Source organism: Arachis stenosperma, chromosome 4, assembly GCF_014773155.1.
Source record: "Arachis stenosperma cultivar V10309 chromosome 4, arast.V10309.gnm1.PFL2, whole genome shotgun sequence".
NCBI lineage: Eukaryota > Viridiplantae > Streptophyta > Magnoliopsida > Fabales > Fabaceae > Arachis > Arachis stenosperma.
In genome coordinates this window covers 38,192,240-38,207,593 of record NC_080380.1, presented here as the reverse complement: position 1 = coordinate 38,207,593, position 15,354 = coordinate 38,192,240, and the positions used below count along the sequence as shown (strand labels likewise).

At 40.7% G+C, this 15,354-nt stretch overlaps 1 protein-coding gene and 1 non-coding gene across 2 annotated transcripts; both read left to right on the top strand.

The window, feature by feature from the left end:
- Positions 1–203: 203 nt before the first annotated feature.
- On the top strand, positions 204–722 carry LOC130974890 (uncharacterized). Its single transcript, XM_057899729.1, has one exon. The coding sequence runs from the start codon at positions 204–206 to the stop codon at positions 720–722; it is 519 nt and encodes a 172-aa protein (XP_057755712.1).
- Positions 723–12,680: 11,958 nt separating this feature from the next.
- On the top strand, positions 12,681–12,788 carry LOC130978735 (small nucleolar RNA R71). The gene has a single exon (XR_009086352.1). It is a non-coding gene; the product is annotated as a small nucleolar RNA R71 (small nucleolar RNA).
- Positions 12,789–15,354: the final 2,566 nt, after the last annotated feature.

Genomic DNA, 15,354 nt, shown 5'->3' with positions numbered 1-15,354 from the left:
TTGGGGTTCCAAGAGCAATCATCAGTGATGGAGGAAGCCACTTCTGCAACAAACCATTAGAGGCATTGCTTCTGAAATATGGAGTCAAACACAAGGTAGCCACACCATACCATCCACAGACAAGTGGGCAAGCCGAAATATCTAACAGGGAACTCAAAAGAATCCTAGAAAAAACTGTGGGAACTTCAAGGAAGGATTGGTCGATGAAGCTAGATGATGCCCTTTGGGCATATAGGACAGCTTTCAAAACACCAATTGGAATGTCTCCTTACCAACTAGTATATGGAAAAGCTTGCCATTTGCCACTGGAGTTGGAACACAAGGCATTCTGGGCCTTGAAACTCTTGAACTTAGACAGCAAAGCTGCTGGAGAAAGAAGGATGTTGCAAATTCAAGAGTTGGAAGAATTCAGAGCTGAAGCTTATGAGAATGCCAAAATTTACAAAGAAAGAGCAAAGAAGAAGCATGACATCGACATAGCCCCAAGGAAATTTGAAGAGGGACAAAAAGTATTGCTCTACAATTCTAGGCTGAAGCTATTCCCAGGGAAGCTAAAATCAAGGTGGTCTGGACCATTCCTTGTCACCAAGGTCTCCCAATATGGACAAGTAGAAATCATGGAAGAAAAGTCACAACGAACCTTCACTGTGAATGGTCAAAGACTCAAACATTACTTGGGAGATGTGGATGAAAAGGACAAGGTTAAATATCACCTCAACTGAGGAAGACAACCGTCAAGCTAGTGACGTTAAAGAAGCGCTTGTTGGGAGGCAACCCAACCTGAGGTAATACTCCTTTACTGTTTCTTTTATTTGTTTCAATAAAAAGGTGAAGCAATTTCTGTGCATTGCAAGGAATTAAGTTTGGTGTTTCACACCAAACAATGAATTGTGGATCAATAATTCAAAGGGGAATGTGTGACTCTAAGCTTGGTGTTCCACCATATAGATTACTTGAACACAACAACCTTTGAATTATATGAAAGGAACAACCATTCTAAGCAATCACAAAAATGCTTAAAATCCTTAGCAGCAACTTCATCCCAAGAAGAATTCAAGGATTCAAAGAGCAGAGGAGTAAGTAGGAGACTAAGTTTGGTGTTCACACACCAACTTAAGACTCAGACACTTGCCCATATATAGTGAGCTAACCATTCAAGTGCTTGAGAAGCAAGCAACTTCATCACTCCTTGCAGGAAAGGAAACAAGGATCTTAGAAAGAACATGAATCAACAATTAGGAGAAGAAGGAGAAATCAAATTGTTTCCTGGCAACAAAGAGAAAACAAGAAATTTCACAAGGTGGTGTTGTTCCTTGACCTTTCTTTAAAAGGCAAACAAAGGCATGCTTGTTCTGGTTTAAACTAAAATTGTTGAATCTTTCTGGAATGTGAAGTTTTTAGTATGTTTGTCTGTTTACTGCTTTGAATAAAGTGAATGCCTAGATGTTTGGATATAACTCACCTTCTTAAACAAATGCTTGCCATGCTTGTTCTGTTTCCAAAAATAAAAGAAAAGTTTGAACAAAAGTAACTTGGCTCAATTAGTGACAAATCAAGTAGAATTAAGTGGTGGTATACATGCTTGATTGTTTAGTTAGCTCACTGGAAATTGAGTGTAGAATTATCAATTTTTTTTGTGTAGAAGTCGAATACTGTCTATGGATCTTGATGAATGAATGTTTTTGGCCATGAGAAAGAAAGAAAAAGAAGAAGAAAAAGCCACTGAAAAGGGCAACAAAAAAGCAAAAGAATTAAGAAAATAAGCTAGGCACCAATGGTTTGAACTTCTGAGACATATGCCTGTGGTGTTTATGTACTAGGATCTGCTTGGATGAATAGGTTCTGTGGAGTGTTTCAACACTTGGTAACTTGGGTTAACTAACCCGGGATTATCAACCAAAAGTCCATTATCAAGAGCAACCTAGCTACAAAACATTTAGTCACACAAAGAGGTGCTGGGCACCAATGTCTCAAGAAGAAATGTGAACTAAAATGCCTGTAGTGGATATGTGTAATGCACTGATAAGAAAAAGAAAATGCAAAAGGCTTGTGCAACACATGACACTGAGCAAACAAGGAGCAAAGAGCTCTAAGAAAAAGAAAAACAAAGAAACCAAAGACATAAGGATAACAAGAGGCCATAGCAGTGTTTGATGGATGCAATGAAAAAGTGATAATTCTACCTGATGAGAATGAAAAAGTGATGCTGCAACTTTCTGCATAAAACCCCTCTGATGAGCTTCAAATGCTTGCTAATATAGCCAATGTAATTGCCTTTTGTTTCATACTTTCTTCTCAAATAACTCAGGACTTGCTTAGGGACAAGCAAGTATTAAGTTTGGTATTGTGATGCCAAGGCATCTTAGGCTAGTTTCACTAGCCTTTTTCTTTTATTTTTAGTTGTTTTATGCATTTTCTTGAGCCTTAAGTAATCATTTGGGCCAAATAGTCATGCTTGTCTTAAATCATTCAAACATGAAGATTTTGATGCAAATTCCATGAGTTTTTAGTTATATTCCTTGAATGCTATGAATGGAAGAATTCTCATGAATTTTAGCAAGACTTTGATGCAATTGTTTGGATGATTTCAGGGAAGAAGAGGCTAGGCAAGGAAGCAACAAAATCAATAAAGGATGCTTGAATATCAAATGGGACGTTTAAGCTCCAGTTTAACCTTAAACTGGAGCTTAAACGCCAAAATCATGGGAAGAGAGGAAATGCTGTAACTGGCGTTTAACCTCCAGTTTGACCTCAAACTGGAAGTTAAACGCCAGAATGAGAAAGGGAACCAACAAGCATTCCACGTTTAACCTCCAGTTTGACCTCAAACTGGAGGTTAAACGCCAGAATGATGAATTGAACTAAGGGAGGCACAAAAGCATTTCCACGTTTAACCTCCAGTTTGACCTCAAACTGGAGGTTAAACGTGTTCGACACCTTCTCCTCACCATGAAGCATTTCCACGTTTAACCTCCAGTTTGACCTCAAACTGGAGCTTAAACGTGTTATATGGAACAGCTTGACCATGCATTCTTCAAACATAAATAACTTGAGCTACAAAACTCCAAATGAGGTGATTCAAAATGCATTGGAAAGAAGACATCTAGAGCTTTCCAAGAATATATGGCATGCATGGTGGATACTAAAAATTGAGGGAGAAAACAGCCCCGTAATGTGCATAGAAGAGCATAGTACCAACATGCAATCAGGCCAGCTGACCTCTTCACCTTCCATGGAGTATAACTCGAGTTGTAGAACTCCAAATGATGCGCTTCCAGTTGCATTGGAAAGTAGACATCCAGAGCTTTCCAACGATATATAATAGTCTATATTTGGCATCAAATTGGCAAGGTTGACAAGAGAACAAAGTGACGACTCAAGAAAGGGAGGTTAAAACGTGTTCTTCATTTCCAAGTTTAACCTCCAGTTTGACCTCAAACTGGAGGTTAAACGTGTTCGATGGTTTTTTTTCCTCCAGGGTGTGTTTTTCATTTCCAAGTTTAACCTCCAGTTTGACCTCAAACTGGAGGTTAAACGTGGTCGACCCAAATTGCCTCCAGGGTGTGCTTTCTTCATTTCCAAGTTTAACCTCCAGTTTAACCTTAAACTGGAGGTTAAACGTGCTCACCAATGCACACCCCTGGGTTGCTTTCTTCCAATTCCACGTTTAAGTTTTAGTTTGACCTTAAACTAAAACTTAAACTTCAACTCAAACACCACCAATTGAAAAGGTTTCTGGGCCAATTTTATTGAAGTTTAAGTTAGCAATTGAGCACAAATATTAACTTAAACTTATTATGGCATGAAACCCAATTGAATATCATGGCTTATGGGGATTGGGCCTGAAGAATTGATGAGTCTGGAATTCAATTTGTTGAGCCGTGTGTCATTACTTGTTTATCACTAAGTTTGCTCAATGAATGTTGCAGAATTGGATCACAGTCTCATCAGAATTATGGACCATAAACCCAAGGCAAAAGGAAATCAAGGAAAGGCCTCAAAGCCCAAGAAACACAACAGAAGCTCAATTTAGAAAGTGTATAAATAGGATAGAATTGAAGTTAGTTGAAACCTTTTGACACTTTAGAATTTTTCATACTGTAATTGAATTTTGAGCTATGACACACTAAACCCCTTTCATTGGGTTAGGGAGCTCTATTGTAATTCAATGAATCAATAATAGTTTTCATCTTCTTCTTCAATCTTTTCTCTTGAATTTTGTTAGAAAGCTTCTCGATCTAATTCCATTGGGTAGTTGTCTTGGGAAAGAAACTATCCATAATTGGAATCCTTCGGAACCTTGGGAAAGGAATGATGGATTCATGCTAGAGAAGCTTTCTCACAGTGAATTGGATTGGGGTTTGGATGGATATTGTGACATGTAATCCTACCAAATTGTGGTTCATGAAACTGTGTGGTATAATCAGTGATCAAGCATCATCTCTTCTTATGAACATTTAAACCAAGGGATTGGGAATTTGTTTGTTTTTAGAGAGAATTGGTGAGCCAAGGAATTGGGATCCAATCATATAAGATTGCCAAGCAAGATTCAATGAATGCATTGGTTGAGGAAGAGATGAAAATATTTTGATTCGGAGATTTCAATATCTCCTGACCCCAATGAACTCCCCATCTCTGATCTACCCTTTTCCATTTACATTCTGCACTTTCAATTCATGCAATCACCCCAATTCCCTTTTAATTTCAGCAATTTAATTTCTCGCACTTTCATTCTTGCAATTTAAGATTCTGTCATTTCCATTCCTTGCAATTTACATTTCCCGCCAAATTTACTTTATGCAATTCACATCCAATTCTTGATTCCGCTCAACTAACCAAACTTCTAATTCGAATTGCTCATTCAACCAATCCTTGTGGGATTCGACCTCACTCTATTGTGAGTTTTTACTTGACGATAACCGGTGCACTTGCCGGAAGGAATTTTGCCGATCTGTGCAATTTCCTTAATCGTAGCTATACTCAGTTATAGCGCATCATTCAACAAAGTACACAGGCCAGAATGCACCAATCCATAAAACAAAACAAAGTTATGATAACAAAATCACAGGGGATCCAAGTTCGCCCCAGTAGCAATATCCTTTGGAGGGGGAGGAGGCACGGTCGAGATTGGGGTAGCGTTGACAACCCCGTTTGATCTATTCAGAACCTCGACATCAGGCTCGGCCTCAAGAGGGACTACCTCAGCAGAAGGGGCTGCAGCAGCTGAAGCTGTGGAAGCCTTAGCCAGTGGCACAAGGGGAGGACCCTCATCTTCATCATCTGGGGCAAGCACGATCTTGCCGTCCTCCACCACATTATCCAGGCTGAATAAGGTAAGGTCGAGCTCAGGAGCAAGAACCCGGACCTGAGCCTTCAAGTGTTCATACATCTCGGTCATACTACTCACCATATGACCTTGGAGCTCGGCGTAGTCGTCCTGTGCAAACTGAAGCCTCTCCTTAATTTCCAAGAGCACGCCATATGTGCGGGTATAACTCTCTTTGTACTTCTTAGCCACCTCCTCATCCAGATTTCCAGCCGCCTTCGCAGTGGTAGCTCGAGTTTTTTCCTTCTCAACATCCATCTCTAATTTAACGACCCTAGCGTCAAGCTCGTCTTTTAGACTTTTAATTCTATCAAACTCAGACTTCGCATCCTCCATAAAGGCCTTGGTCGCATGAACTGGAGACTCCCGGATAACTCAGGACAAGGCCGTACCCAGGTTGACCATCCGAATACTATTGCTTGTTATGAGGTCAAGATGGTGAAGGATCGACACGTCGTCAGTCGATGATGCACGAAAACTTGTCTCTCAACAAATTTTCCTTTGGCAAGTATACCGAATTGTCATCAAGTAAAAACTCACAATAGAGTGAGGTCGAATCCCACAGGGATTGATTGATCAAGCAACTTTAGTTGGAAGAATATGCTAGTTGAGCTAAACAGAGTGTAATTGATGTTGAGAGAAATTAAATGGCGGGAAAGTAAATTGCAGGAAATAAAGTGCAGAATCTTAAATGGGGAATCGAGGAGATGAACATGGAAATAAATCGCAGAAAGTAAAGAGAATGGGTGAGATCAGAAATGGGGAGTTCATTGGGTTCAGGAGATGTTGTATTCTCCGGATCAAATTCATTTTCATCTCTTCCCCAATCAAAGTATCTATTGATCTCCTTGGCAATCTCAAGTGATTGGATTCCAATTCCTTGGCAACCCAATCTCTCTAAGCTTGAACAATTGCCCAATTCCTTGATTTAATTGCTCATGGGAAGAGATGAAGTGTGGTCATTGATTATACCACATGTGTTTTCAAATCAAAGTGTTGGGAGGATTACATGTCACTATATCCGCCCAGACCCCAATTTGGTCCAACATGAGAAAGCATTTCTAGCATGATCTCCTCATGGTGTGCGAAATTGTGATCACTACTTTTCACAACTCAAATAATCCCTAGTAATGGCCCCAAAGACTTGGTGCTCAATACCATGGCATAAACACAACTTTGCACAACTAACCAACAAGTGCACTGGGTCGTCCAAGTAATAAACCTTACGCGAGTAAGGGTCGATCCCACGGAGATTGTTGGTATGAAGCAAGCTATGGTCACCTTGTAAATCTTAGTCAGGCAGACTCAAATGGGTATAGATGATATATGAATAAAACATAAAGATAAAGATAGAGATACTTATGTATATCATTGGTGAGAGCTTCAGATAAGCGTATGAAGATGTTTGTCCCTTCCGTCTCTCTGCTTTCCTACTGTCTTCATCCAATCCTTCTCACTCCTTTCCATGGCAAGCTTATGCAAGGGTTTCACCGTTGTCAGTGGCTACCTCCCATCCTCTCAGTAAAAATGTTCAACGCACCCTGTCACGGCACGGCTATCCATCTGTCGGTTCTCGATCAGGCCGGAATAGAATCCAGTGATTCTTTTGCGTCTGTCACTAACGCCCCGCCCTCAGGAGTTTGAAGCATGTCACAGTCATTCAATCATTGAATCCTACTCAGAATACCACAGACAAGGTTAGACCTTCCGGATTCTCTTGAATGCCGCCATCAGTTCTTTCCTATACCACGAAGACTCTGATCTCACGGAATGGCTGGCTCGTTTGTCAGGCGAGCGCTCGGTTGTCAGGTGATCAACCATGCATCGTGTATCAGGAATCCAAGAGATATTCACCCAATTTAAGGTAGAACGGAGGTGGTTGTCAGTCACACGTTCATAGGTGAGAATGATGATGAGTGTCACGGATCATCACATTCATCAAGTTGAAGAACAAGTGATATCTTGGAACAAGAACAAGCGGAATTGAATTGAAGAACAATAGTAATTGCATTAATACTCGAGGTACAGCAGAGCTCCACACCTTAATCTATGGTGTGTAGAAACTCCACCGTTGAAAATACATAAGAACAAGGTCTAGGCATGGCCGTGAGGCCAGCCTCCCAATGATCAAAAGATTCAAAGATCTCAAGATGTAAAATACAATAGTAAAAGGTCCTACTTATAGGGAACTAGTAGCCTAAGGATTACAAAGATGAGTAAATGACATAAAAATCCACTTCCGGGCCCACTTGGTGTGTGCTTGGGCTGAGCAATGAAGCATTTTTCGTGTAGAGACTCTTCTTGGAGTTAAACGCCAGCTTTTGTGCCAGTTTGGGCGTTTAACTCCCATTCTTGTGCTAGTTCCGGCGTTTAACGCTGGGAAATCTGAAGGTAACTTTGAACGCCGGTTTGGGCCATCAAATCTTAGGAAAAGTATGGACTATCATATATTGCTGGAAAGCCCAGAATGTCTACTTTCCAACGCCGTTGAGAGCGCGCCAATTGGGCTTCTGTAGCTCCAGAAAATCCACTTCGAGTGCAGGAAGGTCAGAATCCAACAGCATCTGCAGTCCTTTTCAGTCTCTGAATCAGATTTTTGCTCAGGTCCCTCAATTTCAGCCAGAAAATACCTGAAATCACAGAAAAACACACAAACTCATAGTAAAGTCCAGAAAAGTGAATTTTAACTAAAAACTAACTAGATCCTACTAAAAACATACTAAAAACAATGCCAAAAAGCGTACAAATTATCCGCTCATCACAACACCAAACTTAAATTGTTGCTTGTCCTCAAGCAACTGAAAATCAAATAAGATAAAAAGAAGAGAATATGCAATGAATTCCAAAAACATCTATGAAGATCAATATTAATCAGATGAGCGGGGCTTTTAGCTTTTTGCCTCTGAATAGTTTTGGCATCTCACTTTATCCTTTGAAATTCAGAATGACTGGCTTCTTTAGGAACTCAGAATCCAGATAGTGTCATTGATTCTCCTAGTTAAGTATGATGATTCTTGAACACAGCTACTTTATGAGTCTTGGCCGTGGCCCAAAGCACTCTGTCTTCCAGTATTACCACCGGATACATACATGCCACAGACACATAATTGGGTGAACCTTTTCAGATTGTGACTCAGCTTTGCTAGAGTCCCTAATTAGAGGTGTCCAGGGTTCTTAAGCACACTCTTTTTGCCTTGGATCACAACTTTATTTCTTTCTTTTTCTTTTTCTCCCCTTTTTTTTCGTTTTTTTTCGTTCTTTTTTTCTCTTTCTTTTTTTTTGTATTCACTGCTTTTTCTTGCTTCAAGAATCATTTTTATGATTTTTCAGATCCTCAGTAACATGTCTCCTTTTTCATCATTCTTTCAAGAGCCAACATTCATGAACCACAAATTCAAAAGACATATGCACTGTTCAAGCATACATTCAGAGAACAAAAAGTATTGCCACCACATCAATATAATTAATCTGTTATAAAATTTGAAATTCATGAAATTCTTCTCTTTTTCAATTAAGAACATTGTTTATTTAAGAAAGGTGATGGATTCATAGGACATTCATAACTTTAAGGCATAGACACTAATGATCATAAGACACAAACATGGATAAACATAAGCATAAATTTTCGAAAAACAAGAAAATAGAGAACAAGGAGATTAAAGAACGGGTCCACCTTAGTGATGGCGGCTTGTTCTTCCTCTTGAAGGTCTTATGGAGTGTTTGAGCTCCTCAATGTCTCTTCCTTGTCTTTGTTGCTCCTCTCTCATGATTCTTTGATCTTCTCTAATTTCATGGAGGAGGATGGAATGTTCTTGGTGCTCCACCCTTAGTTGTCCCATGTTGGAACTCAATTCTCCTAGGGAGGTGTTTAGTTGCTCCCAATAGTCTTGTGGAGGAAAGTGCATCCCTTGAGGCATCTCAGGGATCTCATGATGAGAGGGGTCTCTTGTTTGCTCCATCCTTTTCTTAGTGATGGGCTTGTCCTCATCAATGAGGATGTCTCCCTCTATGTCAACTCCAACTGAATAACAGAGGTGACAAATGAGGTGAGGAAAGGCTAACCTTGCCAAGGTAGAGGACTTGTCCGCCACCTTATAAAGTTCTTGGGCTATAACCTCATGAACTTCCACTTCTTCTCCAATCATGATGCTATGGATCATGATGGCACGGTCTAGAGTAACTTCGGACCGGTTGCTAGTGGGAATGATTGAGCGTTGGATAAACTCCAACCATCCTCTAGCCACGGGCTTGAGGTCATGCCTTCTCAATTGAACCGGCTTCCCTCTTGAATCTCTCTTCCATTGGGCACCCTCTTCACATATGACTGTGAGGACTTGGTCCAACCTTTGATTAAAGTTGACCCTTCTTGTGTAAGGATGTTCATCTCCTTGCATCATGGGCAAGTTGAATGCCAACCTCACATTTTCCGGACTAAAATCCAAGTATGTCCCCCGAACCATAGTAAGCCAATTCTTTGGATCCGGGTTCACACTTTGATCATGGTTCTTGGTGATCCATGTATTGGCATAGAACTCTTGAACCATTAAGATTCCGACTTGTTGAATGGGGTTGGTAAGAACTTCCCAACCTCTTCTTCGGATCTCATGTCGGATCTCCGGATATTCACTCTTTTTGAGTGAAAAAGGGACCTCGGGGATCACCTTCTTCAAGGCCACAACTTCATAGAAGTGGTCTTGATGCACCCTTGAGATGAATCTCTCCATCTCTCATGACTCGGAGGTGGAAGCTTTTGCCTTCCCTTTCCTCTTTCTAGAGGTTTCTCCGGCCTTGGATGCCATAAATGGTTATGGAAAAACGAAAAGCAACGCTTTTACCACACCAAACTTAAAAGGTTTGCTCGTCCTCGAGCAAAAGAAGAAAGAATAGAGGAGAAGAAGAAGAAATGAGGAAGAAGGGAATGGCTTTGTGTTCGGCCAAAGAGGGGGAGAAGTGGTGTTTAGGTTGTGTGAAAGTGAAGGAGTGAAGAAGGGTATATATAGGAGAGGGGGGCTTATGGTTCGGTCATGTATGGGTGGGTTTGGGAGGGAAAGTGGTTTGAATTTGAATGGTGAGGTAGGTGGGATTTTATGAAGGATGGATGTGAGTGGTGAAGAGAAAGATGGGATTTGATAGGTGAAGGGTTTTTGGGGAAGAGGTGTTGAGGTGATTGGTGAATGGGTGAAGAAAAGAGAGAGTGGTGGGGTTGGTGGGGATCCTGTGGGGTCCACAGATCCTGAGGTGTCAAGGAAAAGTCATCCCAGCACCAAATGGCATGCAAAAACGTGTTTTGAGCCAATTCTGGCGTTAAACGCCGGGCTGGTGCCCATTTCTGGCGTTTAACGCCAGGTTCTTGCCCTTTCCTGGCGTTTAACGCCAGTCTGGTGCCCCTTTCTGGCGTTAAACGCCCAGAATGGTGCCAGACTGGGCGTTAAACGCCCATCTGCTAACCTTAAACGCCAGTAGGTTCTTCCTCCAGGGTGTGCTGTTTTTCTTCCTGTTTTTCATTCTGTTTTTGCTTTTTCAATTGATTTTGTGCCTTCTCATGATCATCAACCTACAAAAATCATAAAATAACAAAGAAAAATATATAAAATATAACATTGGGTTGCCTCCTAACAAGCGCTTCTTTAATGTCAGTAGCTTGACAGAGGGCTCTCATGGAGCCTCACATTTCCTCAGAGCAATGTTGGAACCTCCCAACACCAAACTTAGAGTTTGAATGTGGGGGTTCAACACCAAACTTAGAGTTTGGTTGTGGCCTCCCAACACCAAACTTAGAGTTTGACTGTGGGGGCTCTGCTTGACTCTGTTTTGAGAGAAGCTCTTCATGCTTCCTCTCCATGGTGACAGAGGGATATCCTTGAGCCTTAAACACAAAGGATTCTTCATTCACTTGAATGATCAGTTTACCTCCATCAACATCAATCACAGCCTTTGCTGTGGCTAGGAAGGGTCTGCCAAGGATGATAGATTCATCCATGCACTTCCCAGTCTCTAGGACTATGAAATCAGTAGGGATGTGATGGTCTTCAATCTTTACCAAAACATCCTCTACAAGTCCATAAGCTTGTTTTCTTGAATTGTCTGCCATCTCTAGTGAGATTCTTGCAGCTTGTACCTCAAAGATCCCTAGCTTCTCCATTACAGAGAGAGGCATGAGGTTTACACTTGACCCTAAGTCACACAGAGCCTTCTTGAAGGTCATGGTGCCTATGGTACAAGGTATTGAAAACTTCCCAGGATCTTGTCTCTTTTGAGGTAATTTCTGCCTAGACAAGTCATCCAGTTCTTTGGTGAGCAAAGGAGGTTCATTCTCCCAAGTCTCATTTCCAAATAACTTGTCATTTAGCTTCATGATTGCTCCAAGGTATTTAGCAACTTGATCTTCAGTGACATACTCATCCTCTTCAGAGGAAGAATACTCATCAGAGCTCATGAAAGGCAGAAGTAAGTCCAATGAAATCTCTATGGTCTCATTTTGAGTCTCAGATTCCCATGGTTCCTCTCTAGGGAACTTAGTGGAGGTCAGTGCACGCCCATTGAGGTCTTCCTCAGTGGCGTTCACTTCCTCTCCTTCCTCTCCAAATTCGGCCATGTTGATGGCCTTGCACTCTCCTTTTGGATTTTCTTCTGTGTTGCTTGGGGGAGTACTAGGATGGAGTTCAGTAATTTTCTTGCTCAGCTGTCCCACTTGTGCCTCCAAGTTTCTAATGGAGGACCTTGTTTCAGTCATGAAACTTTGAGTGGTTTTGATTAGATCAGAGACCATGGTTGCTAAGTCAGAGTGGCTCTGCTTAGAATTCTCTGTCTGTTGCTGAGAAGATGATGGAAAAGGCTTGCCATTGCTAAACCTGTTTCTTCCACCATTATTGTTGTTGAAACCTTGTTGAGGTCTCTCTTGATTCTTCCATGAGAAATTTGGATGATTTCTCCATGAAGAATTATAGGTGTTTCCATAGGGTTCTCCTAGGTAATTCACCTCTTCCATTGAAGGGTTCTCAGGATCATAAGCTTCTTCTTCAGATGAAGCATCCTTAGTACTGTCAGGTGCATTTTGCATTCCAGACAGACTTTGAGAAATCAAATTGACTTGTTGAGTCAATATCTTGTTCTGAGCCAATATGGCATTCAGAGTATCAATCTCAAGAACTCCTTTCTTCTGATTAGTCCCATTGTTCACAGGATTCCTTTCAGAAGTGTACATGAATTGGTTATTTGCAACCATTTCAATTAACTCTTGAGCTTCTGTAGGCGTCTTCTTCAGATGAAGAGATCCTCCAGTAGAGCTATCCAAAGACATCTTGGATAGTTCAGAGAGACCATCATAGAAAATACCTATGATGCTCCATTCAGAAAGCATGTCAGAAGGACATTTTCTGATCAATTGTTTGTATCTTTCCCAAGCTTCATAGAGGGATTCTCCATCCTTCTGTCTGAAGGTTTGGACTTCCACTCTAAGCTTACTCAATTTTTGAGGTGGAAAGAACTTTGCCAAGAAGGCATTGACTAGCTTTTCCCATGAGTCCAGGCTTTCTTTAGGTTGTGAGTCCAACCATGTCCTAGCTCTGTCTCTTACAGCAAAAGGGAATAGCATAAGTCTGTAGACCTCAGGGTCAACCCCATTAGTCTTGACAGTGTCACAGATTTGCAAGAATTCAGCTAAGAACTGATGAGGATCTTCCAATGGAAGTCCATGGAACTTGCAATTCTGTTGCATTAGAGAAACTAATTGAGGCTTTAGCTCAAAGTTGTTTGCTCCAATGGCAGGGATAGAGATGCTTCTCCCATAGAAGTCAGGAGTAGGTGCAGTAAAGTCACCCAGCACCTTCCTTGCATTGTTGTTGTTTTCGGCTGCCATGGGTTCTTCTTCTTTGAAGAATTCGGTTAGGTCCTCTACAGAGAGTTGTGCCTTAGCTTCTCTTAGCTTTCGCTTCAAGGTCCTTTCAGGTTCAGGGTCAGCTTCAACAAGAATGCCTTTGTCTTTGCTCCTGCTCATATGAAAGAGAAGAGAACAAGAAAATATGGAATCCTCTATGTCACAGTATAGAGATTCCTTGAGGTGTCAGAGGAACAGAAAAATAGAAGAAAGAGGTAGAAGAATTCGAACTTAGTGAGATAGAGTTCGAATTGTGCATTGATGAGGAGTAGTACTCCATAAATAGAAGGATGTGAGAAGAGGGGAAGAGATTTTTCGAAAATTAATTAAAAAGATTTTAAAAACATTTTGAAAAATTGATTGATAATTTTCGAAAACTAAAAGTGGAAAAGAGATCTAGTGATTTTTGAAAAGGATTTTGAAATTAGAAATCAAAAAGATATGATTGAAAACTGTTTTGAAAAAGATGTGATTAAAAAAAGATATGATTAAAAAGTTATGGTTTTAAAAAGATATGATTGAAAAGATATGATTTGAAAACAATTTTAAAAAGATTTGATTTTAAAAATTAATGACTTGCCTAACAAGAAAAGATATGATTCAAACATTAAACCTTTCTCAACAGAAAAGGCAACATACTTGAATTGTTGAATCAAATCATTAATTGATAGCAAGTATCTTTGAAAAAGCAAAGAAATTGATTTTGAAAACATTTGATTGAAAAGATATGATTTGAAAAAGATTTGATTTTGAAAAACTTTGAAAACTTGAAAAAAAATTGATTTGAAAACAACATCCTCCCTCTTGTGCCATCCTGGCGTTAAACGCCCAGAATGGTGCACATTCTGGCGTTTAACGCCCAATGCACTACCTTTTTGGGCGTTAAACGCCCAACCAGGTACCCTGGCTGGCGTTTAAACGCCAGTCTATCCTTCTTCACTGGGCGTTTTGAACGCCCAGCTTTTTCTGTGTAATTCCTCTGCTGCATGTTCTGAATCTTCAGTTCCCTGTACTATTGACTTGAAAATAGAACCAAGATCAAATAAACAATGCATGCAAGACACCAAACTTAAAATTAGACACTAGACTCAAACAAGAAACATAAAATATTTTTTTGGTTTTTATGATTTTGAAATTTTTTTTGGATTTTTCGAAAATTATATGGAAATAGAAAATGAAGGTTTCAGAATTCTCAATTGGGATTCCAGGAATCATTGCAATGCTAGTCTAAGACTCCGGTCCAGGAATTAGACATGGCTTCACAGCCAGCCAAGCTTTCAAAGAAAGCTTCGGTCCAAAACACTAGACATGACCAATGGCCAGCCAAGCCTTAGCAGATCATTGCTCCAACAGCCAGATTGATAGAAATCAACAAGCTCTTGTGATGATAAGTTGAAACCTCGGTCCAATAAGATTAGACATGGCTTCTCAGCCAACCAGATTTCAACAGATCATCATGAAACTCTAGAACTCATTCTTAAGAACTCTGAAAAATACCTAATCTAAGCAACAAGATGAACCGTCAGTTGTCCATACACGAAACAATCCCCGGCAACGGCGCCAAAAACTTGGTGTGCGAAATTGTGATCACTACTTTTCACAACTCAAATAATCCCTAGTAATGGCCCCAAAGACTTGGTGCTCAATACCATGGCATAAACACAACTTTGCACAACTAACCAGCAAGTGCACTGGGTCGTCCAAGTAATAAACCTTACGCGAGTAAGGGTCGATCCCACGGAGATTGTTGGTATGAAGCAAGCTATGGTCACCTTGTAAATCTTAGTCAGGCAGACTCAAATAGGTATAGATGATATATGAATAAAACATAAAGATAAAGATAGAGATACTTATGTATATCATTGGTGAGAGCTTCAGATAAGCGTATGAAGATGCTTGTCCCTTCCGTCTCTCTGCTTTCCTACTGTCTTCATCCAATCCTTCTCACTCCTTTCCATGGCAAGCTTATGCAAGGGTTTCACCGTTGTCAGTGGCTACCTCCCATCCTCTTAGTGGAAATGTTCAACGCACCCTGTCACGGCACGGCTATCCATCTGTCGGTTCTCGATCAGGCCGGAATAGAATCCAGTGATTCTTTTGCGTCTGTCACTAACGCCCCGCCCTCAGGAGTTTGAAGCACGTCACAGTCATT

Excerpts from the sequence above, each read along its gene's own strand:
- LOC130974890 (XM_057899729.1), top strand. The coding sequence starts at position 204 with ATGAAGCTAGATGATGCCCTTTGGGCATATAGGACAGCTTTCAAAACA.